The sequence below is a fragment of the Scomber japonicus genome, chromosome 2, assembly GCF_027409825.1.
Source record: "Scomber japonicus isolate fScoJap1 chromosome 2, fScoJap1.pri, whole genome shotgun sequence".
NCBI classification, from domain to species: Eukaryota; Metazoa; Chordata; class Actinopteri; order Scombriformes; family Scombridae; genus Scomber; species Scomber japonicus.
Window position 1 is genome coordinate 2,007,573 of NC_070579.1, and position 19,993 is coordinate 2,027,565.

Sequence of the window (19,993 nt, forward strand, 5' to 3'; positions counted from 1 at the left end):
TTGATCTCATGTGGGCCGGACCAATAAAAAAGTTTGGAAGGGAGGAAGGAAACAAGGAAGGAAAGAATGGAGGGAAGGAAAGACGAAAGAAGGAATTAGGAAGGAAAGGTAGGAGGGAAGGAAAGACAAAAGGAAGGAAGGAAGGAAGGAAAGGAAAGGAAAAGAAGATGAAGGAAAGATGAAAGGAAAGGAAGGACGGAGGGAAGGAAACAAAGAAGTAAGAAAGGGAGGAAGGAAAGAAGGACAGATGACAGGAGGTAAGGAAGGAAAATAAGACAGGAAGGAGAGTGGGCCGGATTGGACGCCTTGGCGGGCCGGTTCTGGCCCCCGGGCCGCATGTTTGACATCCCTGTTCTACACCCTTATACTCTCTAAACCTCAAAATCTGGATAGTTGATACTATAGATGTACTGTATGTATATCACTTCTGTGTAACATATGATGTTGATTAACTGTCTTCTCTGAATATCCCCTGTCATCCCTACTTAAAACTCTAGGTAGGGTTCTCTAAGGTTTAAACAGCACTTTTGTAGACAACAGAGTTAAAAATAAGTAATGAGGGGTGGAGTTTCTATTGAGATACCAATCAGGAAGTCAGATACAGTATAAACCTGTTTTGTGTACACAGGTCTGAACAGGACTTGTGAGCTGCTGAACTGACGGACTTCATGGAAATAAATTCAGTAAGTGGAACTTTGCTGGTTCTGAATTGTCTTCGTAGTCAAAGTTTTTATGCATTTATTTATTTTTATTTCAAAATATCTAAATGTTTCATTAAGAACTTCAGCGGCTTGAAATTCAGTTCATCATGAATATTATCTTCCTCCTTTGACAACCAAAGATGGCGTTTGTTTGAGCAGGAAAAGAAAAGCTAGAGTTACAAAGTGGAGTTTTACAGACGGAGGGATGTTTTTTGTGGTGGGAAGGTGTACTGAACTTTATGAATAAAAAAGTAAGGCTCTCCCCAGTGTCAACAGAAATGGTGAAAATGTTACAGAAACACTCTTGTGTTTTAGTTGGATGTATGGCATTTGAGCATTCATACTTGGTTGTTTCAGTTCAGAAAAGGTGACGTGAGTCAAGTCAGCTGATGGCAGCAAGAACAATAAAAACTTGGATTTGGAGGAAGATTGCCAGACTTTGTTCGCAAGCAGAGCTACATTATTCATAAAAGAGGACACTATTGAGGATTTCCTAATCTTAAAAGTTTAAAACCATTGTGTTGTTTAAAATTATTTTAAAGGTTAGGTTTAACTGAAATAACAGGGTTTAAAAGTAGTGTGTTGTAGTGTTTTCACTCAGTCTGAGCTTCATTTGGACTCATTCTTTACCTGGACATGTCCTTATTCAGAATGAGGTGGTTTGGAAGAAACTGTCAACATTGTGCATTAAGGAAGGGAAATAATATTTTCTTTCACAATTTTGTTTTGTTTTTAAGCAAATGGTACATAAAAAGCTCAGCTTTAAAATTGTGGAGAGGTTTGATTTATGTAATGTATAACAGTGGAACACAGTTCATTCATAAATATTTTTGATCTGTTCAATACTGATAATTTGTCCTTTTGTGTCTCTCGCTCTATTGAGTGATAGTGTGATGAAGGAAATGGTTTTAAACTGATCTTTAGTTGTGAATGTCACTGTGTTCTGCTGCTGTTTGTACATTATTAATCTGACAGTGTTGTGAAATTGACATGTTTCTGAAGGTGGAAACAACTTGTCAACAACAAATCTGTCAGTGAATTTCACAGATAGAAGTTTCTCCCTCAGACATCAATGTCAGTCCTGAACTGCTCTGTAGTTCCTTGTAGATTAATGAGGACATCTAGTGGACTAATAGCAGAACTACAACAACTGCTCTGTGTCTGACTCATCGACTTTCTGCCTGCAGGTTAGACTGGTTTAATTACTTTGATAGATCAATAAGAACCATCCTCTCTTTTTTCAGGATTCAACTAACCATTATTTTCATTATCAGTTTGGTTAAATCTTTTTTTAAAGGATCAATTATTTAGACTTCTTAAGTCTGACATCCAACACAGAATGTTCAAATTAAAGAAGACTCTATGCAGAGAAAAGTGGCAACATCTCACATTGAAGGAGCTTTTTTTCTCTTTGCTGTCTCTGTGAACATCAACATGTTCTGTTTATTTCACTTGAAATTTCATCCAGCAGCTGAAATATGAAGGCTATGTATGTTTGTCCTGTGAGATGAATAATAAGAGATAATGTGTGAGCTCTGACAACATGTTGTTGTGTTTGTGTGAAGGTGTTTCTCTGCTATGGATCAGTGTGAGGACAGAGAGGAGGGAGTCCCTCCCTCTAAAAGCTCTCTGTGTGGGGAACATGACAGCCAGACCAAAGCTCAGAGGTGAGATGAGGATCTCTAACTGTCCATCACTGTCCTCCACTCACATCACTCCACCATCATTATTCACACTCAAACATCTGTGTGTGTGTGTGTTGTGTTGAAGCCCAGAGCAGCAGAGACCAGACTCTGCTGGACCAGAACCCACGAAGTCCATGGAGACAGCTTCAGAGTTTAAAGGAGAACATCCTGCTGAGACTCCGTAAGTCAACACAGTCTCAACCGTAATAAAGCGCTCCCACAACATTTCATCATGAGGTTCAAACTGTCCCTCTGTTGTCAATCAGGGTTCAGCAGCAGAGACCAGACTCTCCTGTACCCAGCTGTGTGTCCATGAAGAGTGACTGGTCCATGGATCCACCTTTTAATTTTAAAGGAGAACTTCCTCCTGATACTCAGTAAGTCAATACAGTCTCAGCCAGCAGAAAATGTTCCCATCATGTTGAGGTTCAAACTGTTATTCTGTTGTTGATCCTGTGTTTCTATCAGGGTTCATCAGCAGAGACCAGACTCTCCTGTACCCAGCTGTGTGTCCATGAAGAGTGACCAGTCCATGATTCCACCTCTTAAATTCAGAGATGAACATCACTCTGCTGAACAAAGGTAAGAATTGAAATATTTTTCTGCAGTTCCACTGACAAGACATTCATACTCTACTGATTTAATGTTCACTTTAAAAGAGGAACATTTGGGATTCAAGTTAGATTTCTAAAACAAACTAACATAAACAACTGTGCTGAAACAATAACAAGTGCAGTAATCAAGTGGTAGATGAACAGAAAAAAAGGGCCACCAATTTTAATATCACTTGTTCTTTTATCAGGCAACAATGTTAATCAGTCTTTGGTTCCAGCTTCCCAAATGTGAGGAATTTTATGAAGGCTAAGTAACAAAAAATAATTGATGAAAATGCATGTGAACTTGAAATTTATATAATGGAAAAGATTACTTTCTCACACCTACAAATGGATAAATTCACAAAGTCATGGTCACAATGGGTCTCCTATGTACAAATGTCACAGCCACATCCTAGAAACGATCTTGCTCTTTCGGTCACTACCCAAAGCTCATGACCAGAGGTGAGGGTAGGAACGAAGATCAACTGGTACATCCAGAGCTTTGCCTTTTGGCTAATCTCTCTCTTCACCACAACGGATCTGTGCAGAGTCCGCATTACTGCAGACGCCGCACCGATCCGCCTGTCGATCTCACGCTCCATCCTTCCCTCACTCGTGAACAAGACCCCGAGGTACTTAAACTCCTCCACTTGGGGCAGCCCTAACCCTCATCCCCGACCCGGAGAATGCACTCCACCCTTTTCCGGTTGAGGACCATGGACTCAGATTTGGAGGTGCTGATTCTCATTCCGGCCGCTTCACACTCGGCAGTGAACCAATCCAGTGAGAGTTGGCGGTCATGGTCTGATGAAGCCAACAGGACCACATCATCTGCAAAAAGCAGTGACCCAATCCTGAGGTCCCCAAACCGGACCCCCTCAACGCCCTGGCTGTGCCTAAAAATCCTGTCCATAAAGATTATGAACAGGATCGGTGACAAAGGGCAGCCCTGGCGGAGTCCAACCCTCACTGGAAACAAGTCCGTCTTATTACCGGCAATGCGGCCCAAGCTCTGACACCGGTCATACAGGGAACGGACAGCCCTTATCAGGGGGTCTGATACCCCGTACTCCCGGGGAACCCCACACAGGACTCCCCGAGGGACTCCCCCCAAGTCCACAAAACACATGTGGACTGGTTGGGTAAACTCCCATGCATCCTCAAGGATCCTGCAGAGGGTATAGAGCTGGTCCACAGTTCCACGGCCTGGGTGAAAACCGCACTGCTCCTCCTGAATCCGAGGTTTGACTATCTGACGGACCCTCCTCTTCAGTACCCCCAAATAGACCTTACCAGGGAGGCTGAGGAGTGTGCTTCCCCTATAGTTGGAACACATCCTCCGGTCCCCCTTCTTAAAAAGAGGCACCACTACCCCGGTCTGCCAATCCAGAGGCACTGCCCCCGAAGTCCATGCGATGCTGCAGAGTCATGCCAACCATGACAGCCCCACAACATCCAGGGCCTTAAGGAACCCGGGGCGGATCTCATCCACCCCCGGGGCCCTGCCACCGAGGAGCTTTTTGACCACCTCGGTGACACCTTTTACAAAAGCGACATATGAAAATGTGCATTTATTAATATTTTGTTTTCTCCACAGAATTCAGCAGCAAAGGTCAGAGGTTCCCAGTGATCAGTCTGTCCAGCAGCATCCAACAGACCCGGACTCCATATTTATGGTGAGTAAATATCCAACAACTTCAGCTAAAAAAACAGAAACATGATTTAAATTTTAGCATTCATTCTTTTTCAGCTTCTTGAGGAGAACATTGTCACTTTTGTGAAGAATGAACTGAAGAAGATCCAGAATGTTCTGAGTCCAGATTACCCAGAATGTTTAGAGAGGCACAGTGAGTATGAGGAGGTGCTGGATGATGAGGAGAAAGAGCAGAGGAGGAGCAGCAGAGACGCATTTCTGAAGATCACACTGCACTTTCTGAGGATAATGAAGCAGGAGGAGCTGGCTGACTGTCTGCTGAGCAGTAAGAGGATTTTCCCAACTATTTTTCTCATGTTTTCACAAATATCCACTCACTGATCTTATTTGTTTTATCTTCATTTAGGAACTCGTGTTGCAGAGTGTCAACAACAAATCAAATCTAAGCTGGACAAGAAGTTCCAGTGTCTGTTTGAGGGGATCGCTAAAGCAGGAAACCCAACCCTTCTGAATGAGATCTTCACACCGCTCTACATCACAGAGGGAGGGACTGCAGGGGTCAATGATGAACATGAGATCCGACAGATTGAAACAGCATCCAGGAAACCAGTCAGACCAGAAACAACAATCAGACGAGAAGACATCTTTAAAGCTTCACCTGGAAGAGATGAACCAATCAGAACAGTGATGACAAAGGGAGTGGCTGGCATTGGGAAAACAGTCTTAACACAGAAGTTCACTCTGGACTGGGCTGAAGCCAAAGCCAACCAGGACATACACTTCACATTTCCATTCACTTTCAGAGAGCTGAATGTGGTGAAAGAGAAAAAGTACAGCTTGGTGGAACTTGTTCATCACTTCTTTACTGAAACCAAAGAAGCAGGAATCTGCAGGTTTGAAGAGTTCCAGGTTGTGTTCATCTTAGACGGTCTGGATGAGTGTCGACCTCCTCTGGACTTCGACAACACTGAGATCCTGACTGATGTTACAGAGTCCACCTCAGTGGATGTGTTGCTGACAAACCTCATCAGGGGGAATCTGCTTCCCTCTGCTCGCCTCTGGATAACCACACGACCTGCAGCAGCCAATCAGATCCCTCCTGAGTGTGTCGACCTGATGACAGAGGTCAGAGGGTTCACTGACCCACAGAAGAAGAAGTACTTCAGGAAGAAATTCAGACATGAGAAGCAGGCCATTACCATCATCTCTCATGTTGAGACATCACAAAGCCTCCACATCATGTGCCACATCCCAGTCTTCTGCTGGATCACTGCTACAGTTCTGGAGGATGTGTTGAAAAGCAGAGAGGGAGGAGAGCTGCCCAAGACCCTGACTGAGATGTACATCCACTTCCTGGTGGTTCAGACCAAACTGAAGAACATCAAGTATGATGGAGGAGCTGAGACAGATCCACACTGGAGTCCAGAGAGCAGGAAGATGATTAAGTCTCTGGGAAAACTGGCTTTTGAGCAGCTGCAGAAAGGAAACCTGATCTTCTATGAATCAGACCTGACAGAGTGTGGCATCGATATTAGAGCAGCCTCAGTGTACTCAGGAGTGTTCACACAGGTCTTTAAAGAGGAGAGAGGGCTGTACCAGGACAAGGTGTTCTGCTTCGTCCATCTAAGCCTTCAGGAGTTTCTGGCTGCTCTTCATGTCCATCTGACATTCATCAACTCTGGAGTCAATCTGCTGGCAGAAGAACAAAAAACAGCCCTGCGCCCTAAACCAGAGAGAAACAAAACAAAACTGACACATCTCTACCAGAGAGCTGTGGACGAGGCCTTACAGAGTCCAAATGGACACCTGGACTTGTTCCTCCGCTTCCTCCTGGGTCTTTCACTGCAGACAAATCGGACTCTCCTACGAGGTCTGCTGACACAGACAGGAAGTAGCTCACAGACCAATCAGGAAACAGTTGAGTACATCAAGAAGAAGATCAGTGAGAATGTGTCTGTAGAGCGAAAAATCAATCTGTTCCACTGTCTGAATGAACTGAATGATCGTTCTCTAGTGGAGGAGATCCAACAGTCCCTGAGATCAGGAAGTCTCTCCACAGATAAACTGTCTCCTGCTCAGTGGTCAGCTCTGGTCTTCATCTTACTGTCATCAGAAAAAGATCTGGACGTGTTTGACCTGAAGAAATACTCTGCTTCAGAGGAGGCTCTTCTGAAGCTGCTGCCAGTGGTCAAAGCCTCCAACAAAGCTCTGTAAGTACAGATAACTGCAGATACTAACTGCATCACATGAGAAGGTTGTTCTCATGTCATGAATTTCTTAGTTCAATAACACTCACAAGACATGACTGATGACTAACTGATGAGGTGATCGTTTACCAGAAACAAATTGTTTGTGAAACTTTCCCAGGTTAATGCAGACATTCAAACTGTGATTCCTCACTGAGGACCAAAATCTATTTGTTTAAATAATTCTAAGAAATGTAACTTACAGGATATATCTGTGTGCATTCTGATATGTTTCATTCAGCTGTTCTGTTGTTTTACAAAAACTTAAGATTAATAACAGAAATCACATTTTGAATCTCAGAAGAGTAATTCTGTTAACAAAGACTGAAAACATGATCACATATCCAAACTATCATAATGAAACTCTTCATGATGATGGAAAATGTCTCCCAGTGCAGTGGTGTGGCTAACTGATCTGTTTTTAATGGTTTTTGAAAAACTATTTAAGTAGGATGAGTTCATTGTTGGCCATATCCTAGGAAGTAATGGGCATCTGTAACTTATCTGTTTACCAACACCAGTAAACTCACTGGGTAACATATAGCAACTCAAAAAATTTGATGAAAATTTGATATTTTAAAATTGTATTTAGCAGAGGGATCATCAGTGTGTGTATTTATCCCTAACTCTCCTTCAGGCTGAGTGGTTGTGATCTATCGAAGAGAAGCTGTAAAGCTCTGGCTGCAGTTCTTCGTTCCCAGCCCTGTAGTCTGAGAGAGCTGGACGTGAGTAACAACGACCTGCAGGTATCAGGAGTGAAGCAGCTCTCCTATGGACTGAAGAGTCCACACTGTAACCTGGAGACTCTAAGGTCAGTACCTGTGTAAAATAACTGTTTCAACATTTTTGGAAATACAACTATTTTCTTTCTTGTAGAAAGTTGATGAGAAGACCGACACCACTTGTGAAGCTGCAGCCATGTGACATAGAAGGATCAGTTTTTTTTTAAATATATTTTTGGCTATTTAATGAGTGAGGGGAGAGAGAATGACTAGGAATGGCATTCAACAAAGGTGCTACTGGAATTGAATCATGGTTGTGTGGCAGGCGCCTTGAACAGTAGGCTACAGTAGGACATGCTTTAAAAAATAGTCTGTCTTAATATTGACGCTGTAATTCTCGGTACACAGTAACAATTCCTATTCTCCATACTGACTTCACTGTAATATAAATGGGGGCCAAAATTCACAGGCCTTGCTCCAAAGTTCAGCTAATATGTTGCTTCAGAAATGTGTCCCAGAATTAGCCTGTTTAGAATGAGATTACTTACTTTTTGTTTCTATGTTCGTTGGGGAGAACAGGGTTGGTTGTCACATTCATTAGGTCTCGGTCCCTAGAGGGCGCTGTTGTACAGTGTTGATACTGAAAGTTTCAGAATTTGGGTGAGATGTTACTTCCAAGGGAATTTCTGTAGTAAACCACTTGACATTGAGGTGAGAGGACGTTTAGTGTTTTGCATGTGAAAATGTAAATATCCAACTCTTCAGTGTTTCTATTCTGGGCTTTTACACAATGAACTTATATAGTATGAAGAGACAGCAATAGTTAGGTAGGTTTTTTTCTTTGCTACACCAAAACATGTGATTGTTAGCTTTGCTGGTAGCTAAAAATCCCAGTTCCACATTTTCTTTGGGGTTGGTTGTCACATGTTGGTATATAATATGATATATCTAGTTCTTTCTTTCTTTTAAGAAAGCAAAATGAGCAGCAACTTTGTCAGGGAGACAGACAAGAGCCAGACTCTTCCAGACGTAAAGCTCAGGACAGTCAGAGAGGTTAAACTGTATGATATTGTTATATAACGACAAATGATTTTTACTGTTAAGGTTCTCTTGGTGCAGGAGATGTGTTAGGTTGTTGTATTTCAATGAAACTAAACATTCTAAATTATTTTATAAAGATTGTCTGCATTTTTGATCTTTCTCCATTAAAATAACAAAGGGACTACCAACCCCACGATGGGGACGGTTGTCACATATTCGACGGTTCATATCTTGTGAACAGAATCGGCTGAAGGAGAGTCAGACCTCTCCATTCCTACCTGATACTTTAGACTTTCATTACAAATTAAAAGGGAATTCAAAGGAAAGTAAAAAGTGTGATTTCCAACCCCTTTCTCCCCTACTTAAGTCCTTTACTTATTTGTGACACAGGGGTGCATTCTGCTAGTGGTCAGAATGTAGTGGTTATATCGACCAGACTTTCAAAACTTGTCTCTGGCTCAGGAGGAAGAGCTCACTAGTTGGAAAATCAACTGTAAATCAACAAATGTAACACTCACCAGATGATTAAATCCACTGATTCTATTGATGATGGGTTCTGATGTTCCATGACTGTATTTTAAGGGGGTGTAGCCTGTGTGCTGACACAGCATTTTACCTGTGCTGTGCAGTGGTCTTTTGCTAGTTTCTACACTATTACTATATTATAATTTTCCACAGTGTGGACAATAAAGTTCCTAACTTATCAAAAGTAGTGGACCAATGAGTCTATCTAACACAATCAGAGTTCAGAAATTTACACAAGGAAAAAGGACACTCATCGGTACAAACCCCCCACACAAATATTAATTTTGTTTGTTTGTGTGTTGTTTTTTTGTTCGTGTGTTTTGTGTGTCTCCCAGTGCAGTGGTGTGGCTAGCTAATCTGTTTTCAATAGTTTTTGAACAACTATTTATAATACATGTAAGTAGGATGAGTTCATTGTTGGCCATATCCTAGGAAGTAATGGGCATCTGTAACTTATCTCTTTACCAACACCAGTAAACTCATTGGGTAACATATAGCAACTCAAAAAATTTGATGAAAAATTGATATTTTAAATTTGTATTTAACAGAGGGAACATCAGTGTGTATATTTATCCCTTACTCTCCTTCAGGCTGAGTGGTTGTGATCTATCGAAGAGAAGCTGTGAAGATCTGGTTGAAGTTCTCCGTTCCCAGTCCTGTAGTCTGAGAGAGCTGGACGTGAGTAACAACGACCTGCAGGATTCAGGAGTGAAGCAGCTCTCCTATGGACTGGAGAGTCCACACTGTAACCTGGAGACTCTAAGGTCAGTACCTGTGTAAAATAACTGTTTCAACATTTTTGGAAATACAACTATTTTCTTTCTTGTAGAAAGTTGATGAGAAGACCGACACCACTTGTGAAGCTGCAGCCATGTGACATAGAAGGATCAGTGTTTTTTTTTAAATATATTTTTGGCTATTTAATGACAGTGAGGGGAGAGAGAATGACTAGGAATGGCATTCAACAAAGGTGCTACTGGAATTGAATCATGGTTGTGTGGCAGGCGTCTTAAACAGTAGGCTACAGTAGGACATGCTTTAAAAAATAGTCTGTCTTAATATTGACACTATAATTCTTGGTACACAGTAACAATTCCTACTCTCCATACTGACTTCACTGTAATATAAATGGGGGCCAAAATTCACAGGCCTTGTTCCAAAGTTCAGCTAATATGTTGCTTCAGAAATGTGTCCCAGAATTAGCCTGTTTAGAATGAAATTACTAGAAATAAATTACTTACTTTTGTTTCTATGTTCATTGGGGAGAACAGGGTTGGTTGTCACATTCATTAGGTCTCGGTCCCTAGAGGGCGCTGTTGTACAGTGTTGATACTGAAAGTTTCAGAATTTGGGTGAGATATTACTTCCAAGGGAATTTCTGTAGTAAACCACTTGACATTGAGGTGAGAGGACGTTTAGTGTTTTGCATGTGAAAATGTAAATATCCAACTCTTCAGTGTTTCTATTCTGGGCTTTTACACAATGAACTTATATAGTATGAAGAGACAGCAATAGTTAGGTAGGTTTTTTTCTTTGCTACACTAAAACATGTGATTGTTAGCTTTGCTGGTAGCTAAAAATCCCAGTTCCACATTTTCTTTGGGGTTGGTTGTCACATGTTGGTATATAATATGATATATCTAGTTCTTTCTTTCTTTTAAGAAAGCAAAATGAGCAGCAACTTTGTCAGGGAGACAGACAAGAGCCAGACTCTTCCAGACGTAAAGCTCAGGACAGTCAGAGAGGTTAAACTGCATGATATTGTTATATAACGACAAATGATTTTTACTGTTAAGGTTCTCTTGGTGCAGGAGATGTGTTAGGTTGTTGTATTTCAATGAAACTAAACATTCTGAATTATATTTTAAGATTGTCTGCATTTTTGATTTTTCTCCATTAAAATAACAAAGGGACTACCAACCCCACGATGGGGACGGTTGTCACATATTAGACGGTTCATATCTTGTGAACAGAATCGGCTGAAGGAGAGTCAGACCTCTATTCCTACCTGATACTTTAGACTTTCATTACAAATTAAAAGGGAATTTAAAGGAAAGTAAAAAGTGTGACTACCAACCCCTTTCTCCCCTACTTAAGTCCTTTACTTATTTGTGACACAGGGGTGCATTCTGCTAGTGGTCAGAATGTAGTGGTTATATCGACCAGACTTTCAAAACTCGTCTGTGGCTCAGGAGGAAGAGCCCACTAGTTGGAAAATCAACTGTAAATCAACAAATGTAACACTCACCAGATGATTAAATCCACTGATTCTATTGATGATGGGTTCTGATGTTCCATGACTGTATTTTAAGGGGGTGTAGCCTGTGTGCTGACACAGCATTTTACCTGTGCTGTGCAGTGGTCTTTTGCTAGTTTCTACACTATTACTATATTATAATTTTCCACAGTGTGGACAATAAAGTTCCTAACTTATCAAAAGTAGTGGACCAATGAGTCTTTCTAACCAAATCAGAGTTCAGAAATTTACACAAGGAAAAAGGACACTCATCGGTACAAACCCCCCACACAAATATTAATTTTGTTTGTTTGTGTGTGTGTGTTTTGTTCGTGTGTTTTGTGTGTCTCCCAGTGCAGTGGTGTGGCTAGCTAATCTGTTTTCAATAGTTTTTGAACAACTATTTATAATACATGTAAGTAGGATGAGTTCATTGTTGGCCATATCCTAGGAAGTAATGGGCATCTGTAACTTATCTCTTTACCAACACCAGTAAACTCACTGGGTAACATATAGCAACTCAAAACATTTGATGAAAAATTGATATTTTAAATTTGTATTTAACAGAGGGAACATCAGTGTGTATATTTATCCCTAACTCTCCTTCAGGCTGAGTGGTTGTGATCTATCGAAGAGAAGCTGTGAAGATCTGGTTGAAGTTCTCCGTTCCCAGTCCTGTAGTCTGAGAGAGCTGGACATGAGTAACAACGACCTGCAGGATTCAGGAGTGAAGCAGCTCTCCTATGGACTGGAGAGTCCACACTGTAACCTGGAGACTCTAAGGTCAGTACCTGTGTAAAATAACTCTTTCAACATTTTTGGAAATACAACTATTTTCTTTCTTGTAGAAAGTTGATGAGAAGACTGACACCACTTGTGAAGCTGCAGCCATGTGACATAGAAGGATCAGTGTTTTTTTTTAAATATATTTTTGGCTATTTAATGACAGTGAGGGGAGAGAGAATGACTAGGAATGGCATTCAACAAAGGTGCTACTGGAATTGAATCATGGTTGTGTGGCAGGCGTCTTAAACAGTAGGCTACAGTAGGACATGCTTTAAAAAATAGTCTGTCTTAATATTGACACTATAATTCTTGGTACACAGTAACAATTCCTACTCTCCATACTGACTTCACTGTAATATAAATGGGGGCCAAAATTCACAGGCCTTGTTCCAAAGTTCAGCTAATATGTTGCTTCAGAAATGTGTCCCAGAATTAGCCTGTTTAGAATGAAATTACTAGAAATAAATTACTTACTTTTGTTTCTATGTTCATTGGGGAGAACAGGGTTGGTTGTCACATTCACTAGACCTCGGTCCCTAGAGGGCGCTGTTGTACAGTGTTGGTACTGAAAGTTTCAGAATTTGGGTGAGATGTTACTTCCAAGGGAATTTCTGTAGTAAACCACTTGACATTGAGGTGAGAGGACGTTTAGTGTTTTTCATGTGAAAATGTAAATATCCAACTCTTCAGTGTTTCTATTCTGGGCTTTTACACAATGAGCTTATAAAGTATGAAGAGACAGCAATAGTTAGGTTACGTTGTTAGCTTTGCTGGTAGCTAAAAATCCCAGTTCCACATTTTCTTTGGGGTTGGTTGTCACATGTTGGTATATAATATGATATATCTAGTTCTTTCTTTCTTTTAAGAAAGCAAAATGATCAGCAACTTTGTCAGGGAGACAGACAAGAGCCAGACTCTTCCAGACTTAAAGCTCAGGACAGTCAGAGAGGTTAAACTGCATGATATTGTTATATAACGACAAATGATTTTTACTGTTAAGGTTCTCTTGGTGCAGGAGATGTGTTAGGTTGTTGTATTTCAATGAAACTAAACATTCTAAATTATTTTTTTAAGATTGTCTGCATTTTTGATTTTTCTTCATTAAAATAACAAAGGGACTACCAACCCCACAATGGGGACGGTTGTCACATATTCGACGGTTCATATCTTTTGGACAGAATCGGCTGAAGGAGAGTCAGACCTCTCTATTCCTACCTGATACTTTAGACTTTCCATCCATCCATCCATCCATCTTCTTCCGCTTATCCGGGGTCGGGTCCCGGGGGCAGCAGCCTAAGCAGGGAAGCCCAGACTTCCCTCTCCCCAGCCACTTAGTCCAGCTCTTCATTCCCAGGCCAACCGAGAGACATAGTCTCTCCAGCGTGTCCTGGGTTTTCCTCAGGGTCTCCTACCGGTGGGACGTGCCCTGAACACCTCACCAGGGAGGCGTCCGGGAGGCATCCTGACTAGATCCCCGAACCACCTCATCTGGCTCCTCTCAACGCGGAGGAGCAGCGGGTCTACTCCGAGCTCCCTCCGGATAACTGAGCTTCTCACCCTATCTCTAAGGGAGAGCCCAGCCACCCTACGGAGGAAGCTCATTTCGGCCGCTTGTACCCGCGATCTTGTTCTTTCGGTCACTACCCAAAGCTCATGACCATAGGTGAGGGTAGGAACGAAGATCGACTGGTAAATCTAGAGCTTCGCCTTTCGGCTCAGCTCTCTCTTCTCCACAACGGATCTGTGCAGAGTCCGCATTACTGCAGACGCCACACCGATCCGCCTGTCTCCTTCCCTCACTCGTGAACAAGACCCCGAGCTACTCGAACTCCTCCACTTCAGGCAGAATCTCATCCCCGACCCGAAGAGTGCACTTTACCCTTTTCCGGTTGAGGACCATGGACTCTGATTTGGAGGTGCTGATTCTCATCCCGGCCGCTTCACACTCGGCGGCGAACCGATCCAGCGAGAGTTGGAGGTCACGGTCTGATGAAGCCAACAGGACCACATCATCCGCAAAAAGCAGTGACCCAATCCTGAGGTCACCAAACCGGACCCCCTCCACACCCTGGCTGCGCCTAGAAATCCTGTCCATAAAAATTATGAACAGGATCGGTGACAAAGGGCAGCCCTGGCGGAGTCCAACCCTCACCGGAAACAAGTCCGACTTATTACCGGCAATGCGGCCCAAGCTCTGACACCGGTCATACAGGGACCGGACGGCCCGTATCAGGGGGTCCGATGCCCTGTACTCCAGGAGAACCCCCCACAGGATCTCCCGAGGGACATGGTCGAATGCCTTCTCCAAGTCCACAAAACACATGTGGACTGGTTGGGCAAACTCCCATGCACCCTCAAGGATCCTGCAGAGGGTTTAGAGCTGGTCCACAGTTCCATGGCCTGGATGAAAACTGCACTGCTCCTCCTGAATCCGTGGTTCGACTATCCGACGGACCCTCCTCTCCAGCACCCCTGAATAGACCTTACCTGGGAGGCTGAGGAGTGTCATTCCCCTGTAATTGGAACACACCCTCCGGTCCCCCTTCTTAAAAAGGGGGACAACCACCCCAGTTTGCCAATCCAGAGGCACTGCCCCTGATGTCCACGCGATGCTGCAGAGTCGTGTCAACCATGACAGCCCCACAGCATCCAGGGCCTTGAGGAACTCGGGCTGGATCTCATCCACCCCCGGGGCCCTGCCACCGAGGAGCTTTTTAACCACCTCGGCAACCTCCGCCCCAGAGATAGGAGAGCCCACACCCGAGTCCCCCGGCCCTGCTTCCTTACCGGAAGGCGTGTTGGTGGGATTGAGGAGGTCTTCGAAGTATTCCTTCCACCGATCCACAACGTCCTGAGTCGAGGTCAGCAGCGCACCGTCCCCACCGTACACAGTGTTTATGGCGCACTGCTTCCCCCTCCCGAGACGCCGGATGGTGGTCCAGAATCCCTTTGAAGCCGTCCGGAAGTCTTTTTCCATGGCCTCACCGAACTCCTCCCATGTCCAGGTTTTTGCCTCAGCGACCGCCCTAGCTGCGCTCCGCTTGGTCTGCCGGTACCTGTCTGCTGCCTCCGGAGTCCCACAGGCCAAAAAGGCCCTATAGGACTCCTTCTTCAGCTAGACGGCATCCCTCACTGCCGGTGTCCACCAGCGGGTTCGAGGATTGCCGCCCCGACAGGCACCGACCACCTTGCGGCAACAACTCCGGTCAGCCGCCTTAACAATGGAGGCACGGAACATGGCCCACTCGGACTCAATGTCCCCCGCCTCCCCCGGTACATGGTCGAAGCTCTCCCGGAGGTGTGAGTTGAAACTCCGGCAGACCCTCACAATACGTTTGGGTCTGCCAGGTCTGCCCGGCATCCTCCCCCACCATCGGAGCCAACTCATCACCAGGTGGTGATCAGTTGACAGCTCCGCCCCTCTCTTCACCCGAGTGTCCAAGACATGCGGCCGCAAGTCCGACGACACGACTACAAAGTCAATCATGGACCTGCGGCCTAGGGTGTCCTGGTGCCAAGTGCACATATGGACACCCTTATGCTTGAACATGGTGTTCGTTATGGACAATCCGTGACGAGCACAGAAGTCCAATAACAGAACACCGCTCGGGTTCAGATCGGGGGGGCCGTTCCTCCCAATGACACCCTTCCAGGTCTCACTGTCGCTACCAACATGGGCGTTGAAGTCCCTCAGCAGAACGAGGGAATCCCCAGGGGTGTGTTTTCCAGCACCCCCACCAAGAGGTCCAAAAGGCCTGGATACTCTGAGCTGCTGTTTGGACTATAGGCACAAACAACAGTCAGGATCCGTCCCCCCACCCGAAGGTGGAGGGAAGCCACCCTCTCGTCCACCGGGGTAAACTCCAACATACAGGCACCAAGCCGGGTTCAACCCTGCCCGGCACCTCTCACCAATGGCAACTCCAGAGTGGATGAGAGTCCAACCCCTCTCGAGGAGACTGGTCCCAGACTGTTTCCAGAGCCCTTGCTGTGCGTCGAGGTGAGGCCGACTATATCTAGCCGAACTTCTCAACCTCACGCACCAGCTCAGGCTCCTTCCCCACCAGAGGGGTGACGTTCCACGTCCCTAGAGCTAGCTTCTGCAGCCGAGGATCGGACCGCCAAGGTCCCCGCCTTCGGCTGCCGCCCAGCTCACACTGCACCCGACCCCTTTGGCCCCTCTCACTGGTGGTGGGTCTGTGGGAGAGGGGTCCCATGTCCCTTCTTCGGGCTGTGCCCGGCCGGGCCCCATGGGCGAAGGCCCGGCCACCAAGCACTCGCCTCCGAGCCCCACCCCCAGGACTTTAGACTTTCATTACAAATTAAAAGGGAATTCAAAGGAAAGCAAAAAGTGTGTTTTCCAACCCCTTTCTCCCCTTATTAGTTATTTACTTATTTGTGACACAGGGATGCATTCTGCTAGTGGTCAGAATGTAGCGGTTATATCGACCGGACTTTTAAAACTAGCTCAGATTTGGAACTCGTCTGTGGCTCAGGAGGAAGAGCCCACTAGTTGGAAAATCAACTGTAAATCAACAAATGTAACATTCACCAGATGATTAAATCCACTAATTCTGTATTTTAAGGGGGTGTAGCCTGTCTGCTGACACAGCATTTTTCATGTGCTGTACAGTGGTCCTTTGCTAGTTTCTACACTATTACTATATTATAATTTTCCACAGTGTGGACAATAAAGTTCCTAACTTACCAAAAGCTAACTTTAACACAAGTCAGAGTAACACAGAGTTCAGAAACTTACACAAGGAAAAAAGACACTCATCGGTACAAACCCCCCACACAAATATTAATTTTGTTTGTGTGTGTGTGTGTGTGTGTCCGTCCAGCCTGTCAGGATGTCTGATCACAGAGGAAGGCTGTGCTTCTCTGGCCTCAGCTCTGAGCTCCAACCCCTCCCATCTGAGAGAGCTGGACCTGAGCTACAATCATCCAGGAGACTCAGGAGAGAAGCTGCTTTCGGCTGGACTGAAGGATCCAAGCTGGAAACTCGACACTCTCAGGTATGAACAGAAAGCTCAGAAAGCTCACTTGTTGTTTCTCCGTCATGCTGACGAGCTGAAGACTCAACCAGCAGCGCTGCTGATAACAGCAGAAGAAGCTATTTACTAGAGAGGTCAATTAAATGTAGTTCTCCAATTTGTATATGAGGTGTTACCTTTATGATATAATCAATATTGGCATGGGTAGGACCTCTTGATTAGATATCAGATATTGGTAGACAAAAGGGACAAACAGTTTTTGACAGTAATGCCAGGATAACACTACCGTGAAGTTCTGCCGTTTTTGATCCGTCAACATCACGTTATTTAGAAAAACATTTTTGACATTGGTGGATCAATTCATAATTGGAGAGTCGAGATTCTTACGTCATTCTTAGTCAATGTAAAAAAAATGTCAACACCAAAAGTCATAGCACCTCTTTCCCGATCAAGCCGCATGTTTTGGTGTATATATTGTCGGGGTTTTCTCAAAGCTGCGGGACGAGTTATGCGCTGAAATTTGGGGGAAGAATAAGTATGGAGAAGAAGCTTTGCTGCACTAGTAGTTTGACATGAATGTGTGTTTTAAGTGTACTTTACAAATACAGCTTTCATTTGCTTTGTAATTGTTGATTTAAATAAGGATCATTGATTAAAAGTTTCTGAAAGTTCATTCTGACTTTGTTTCTTCCTACAGACTGGATCATGGTGGAGAGCAGAGGCTGAAACCTGGTCTGAGGAAATGTAAGTATTTACACTTCCATTCATGAAAACAAGGCAGCATATATTACAGGATTTGAGTGGTGAATTTTTATTTTTTATTTTCAGTAAATCTCATGTTTAGCTTGTTCCTGTGGCAGTTGTCTGCCATGCTTTTTCCCGACAGTTGTGATAGTGTTGCTTTTACAGTCTGCAACTGTTTCTAAATGCTACAGTAAGCACTGCCTCAGTGGTAGCAACAAATCACTGACTCACTGACATGTTTTTAATAGTTTTTAGACAATAATGGAGGCCTGCAGCATAGATGATATCAGACTTTGATACACACAATACTTGCTAGTAGATCAATTCATTGTTGGTTTGGATGCAAACATGAGATTTGTTGACAATAAAAAATATAGAAAATCACCAGCCATATGCTGTAAAGTAATTTAAATTAAAAGCTTGCATATCTGCATTTAACTCTGTTTGAAAGAAAACCCAAAACGTGATTTGGAAGATTTTATCCAATTAACTTTCATCTAATTAATTCAGTCTCTTAATGAATCAACAAATAAACCAGGTGTGTTAGATGATAAACTGCTGCTGTATCATGTCTTGTTGTCTCCATCAGATACCTGTGAACTCACACTGGACACAAACACAGCACACAGAAACCTCAAACTGTCTGACAACAACACAAAGGTGACGGCAGTGACAGAGGAACAGCCATATCCTGATCATCCAGAGAGGTTTGACTACTGGTATCAGCTGATGTGTACAGAAGGTCTGACTGGTCGCTGTTACTGGGAGGTTGAGTGGAGAGGAAGAGTTTATATATCAGTGAGTTACAGAGGAATCAGCAGGAAAGGAAATGGCACTGACTGCAGGTTTGGAGGAAATGATCAGTCCTGGAATCTGAGATGCTCTGATGAAGGTCGTTACTCTGTCTGGCACAATAAGAAAAAAACAGTCCTCTCCTCCTCCTCCTCCTCCTCCTCCTCTGTCTCTAACAGAGTAGCAGTGTATGTGGACTGTCCTGCTGGCACTCTGTCCTTCTACAGAGTCTCCTCTGACACACTGATCCACCTCCACACCTTCAACACCACATTCACTCAGCCTGTGTATGCTGGGTTTAAGGTCTGGGGGTCCAGTTCCTCAGCGTCTCTGTGTTCACTGTAGGAGGAAGAGTCTTCTCCTGTGTGGAGAAACACTCACACTGATGACAACCACAATAATTGAATAAGAAATATTTTAGTTTTAGGTTTTCTTTATTATTGTTTTCACACAATGTACCAATCATTCTACTTTGTAAAAATATGATTCCACAGTTTTTGTGAATTGATTTGCTGCACCTAGCTGTCTAATTCATGGTTGAGTGAGGCTGATAGGACATTGGCTCTGTGGCTGAATTATAACGGATTAGCATAAACCCGCCCCTGCTGCTGTAGAGGTATTCAGCGCACACTACTACTACTACGGTCTATAGATAGCCAGTTAGCTGAGTTAGCTGCCGAGCTAGCAGCAGAAAGCTCTCAGACGTAGCGTCCATGTTTCTGGTAGAGGTGGTGACTTTGATTGACAGGTGACACTTGGTAGGGGGCGGGGCTTCAGCGTTTGGGAGCAGAGAAAGAGGCTGAGTTTTACACAACTTTGAAGCTTAATTTCATATATTTGGCGATTTTTTTAATCATTTAAATTTGGCAGGGTGGTTAACAACACACTTTTCTGTGGTATGTCAAACTCAGAACACATATTTATTCTTACTTTACACAGACTTTAAGGTCAACTGAGATTCATCACTCAGCACAGCTGGGTAAGAGCAGATTAGGGAGGAGCTAGAACTTACTGAGCATACAGTATAAATACTACAGTGCACAGTATGAATACTTAGCAGGAGACAGTGGACGTTATGAATATATAATGCAGCTTTTTAAAAACTATGGTAACAGTTTGCAGAGAAAGGAGAAGTCTGAACCAAAAAAACAGAAAATTGTGATTATTTGAACCTGGAGTGTTTATTAGTGTAAATTTGATTAAAAAGCACTTATGTTTATGTATGTGTTTTATTTTGTATCATATTTTTATACATTTGGAAGTTTTTG

General features: G+C 43.6%; 1 protein-coding gene across 1 annotated transcript; it reads left to right on the plus strand.

The window, feature by feature from the left end:
* The first annotated feature begins 602 nt into the window (after nt 1-602).
* Nucleotides 603-19,239, plus strand: LOC128377807 (NLR family CARD domain-containing protein 3-like). The gene is made up of 12 exons (XM_053337596.1): nt 603-683; nt 2,267-2,368; nt 2,472-2,567; nt 2,653-2,763; nt 2,855-2,968; nt 4,580-4,658; nt 4,733-4,961; nt 5,043-6,846; nt 12,016-12,189; nt 17,037-17,210; nt 17,887-17,933; nt 18,523-19,239. Exons 2-12 carry the CDS (start codon nt 2,280-2,282, stop codon nt 19,068-19,070), a joined length of 3,465 nt encoding a protein of 1,154 aa, XP_053193571.1. The 5' UTR covers nt 603-683; nt 2,267-2,279; the 3' UTR covers nt 19,071-19,239.
* The last annotated feature ends 754 nt before the right edge of the window (nt 19,240-19,993 follow it).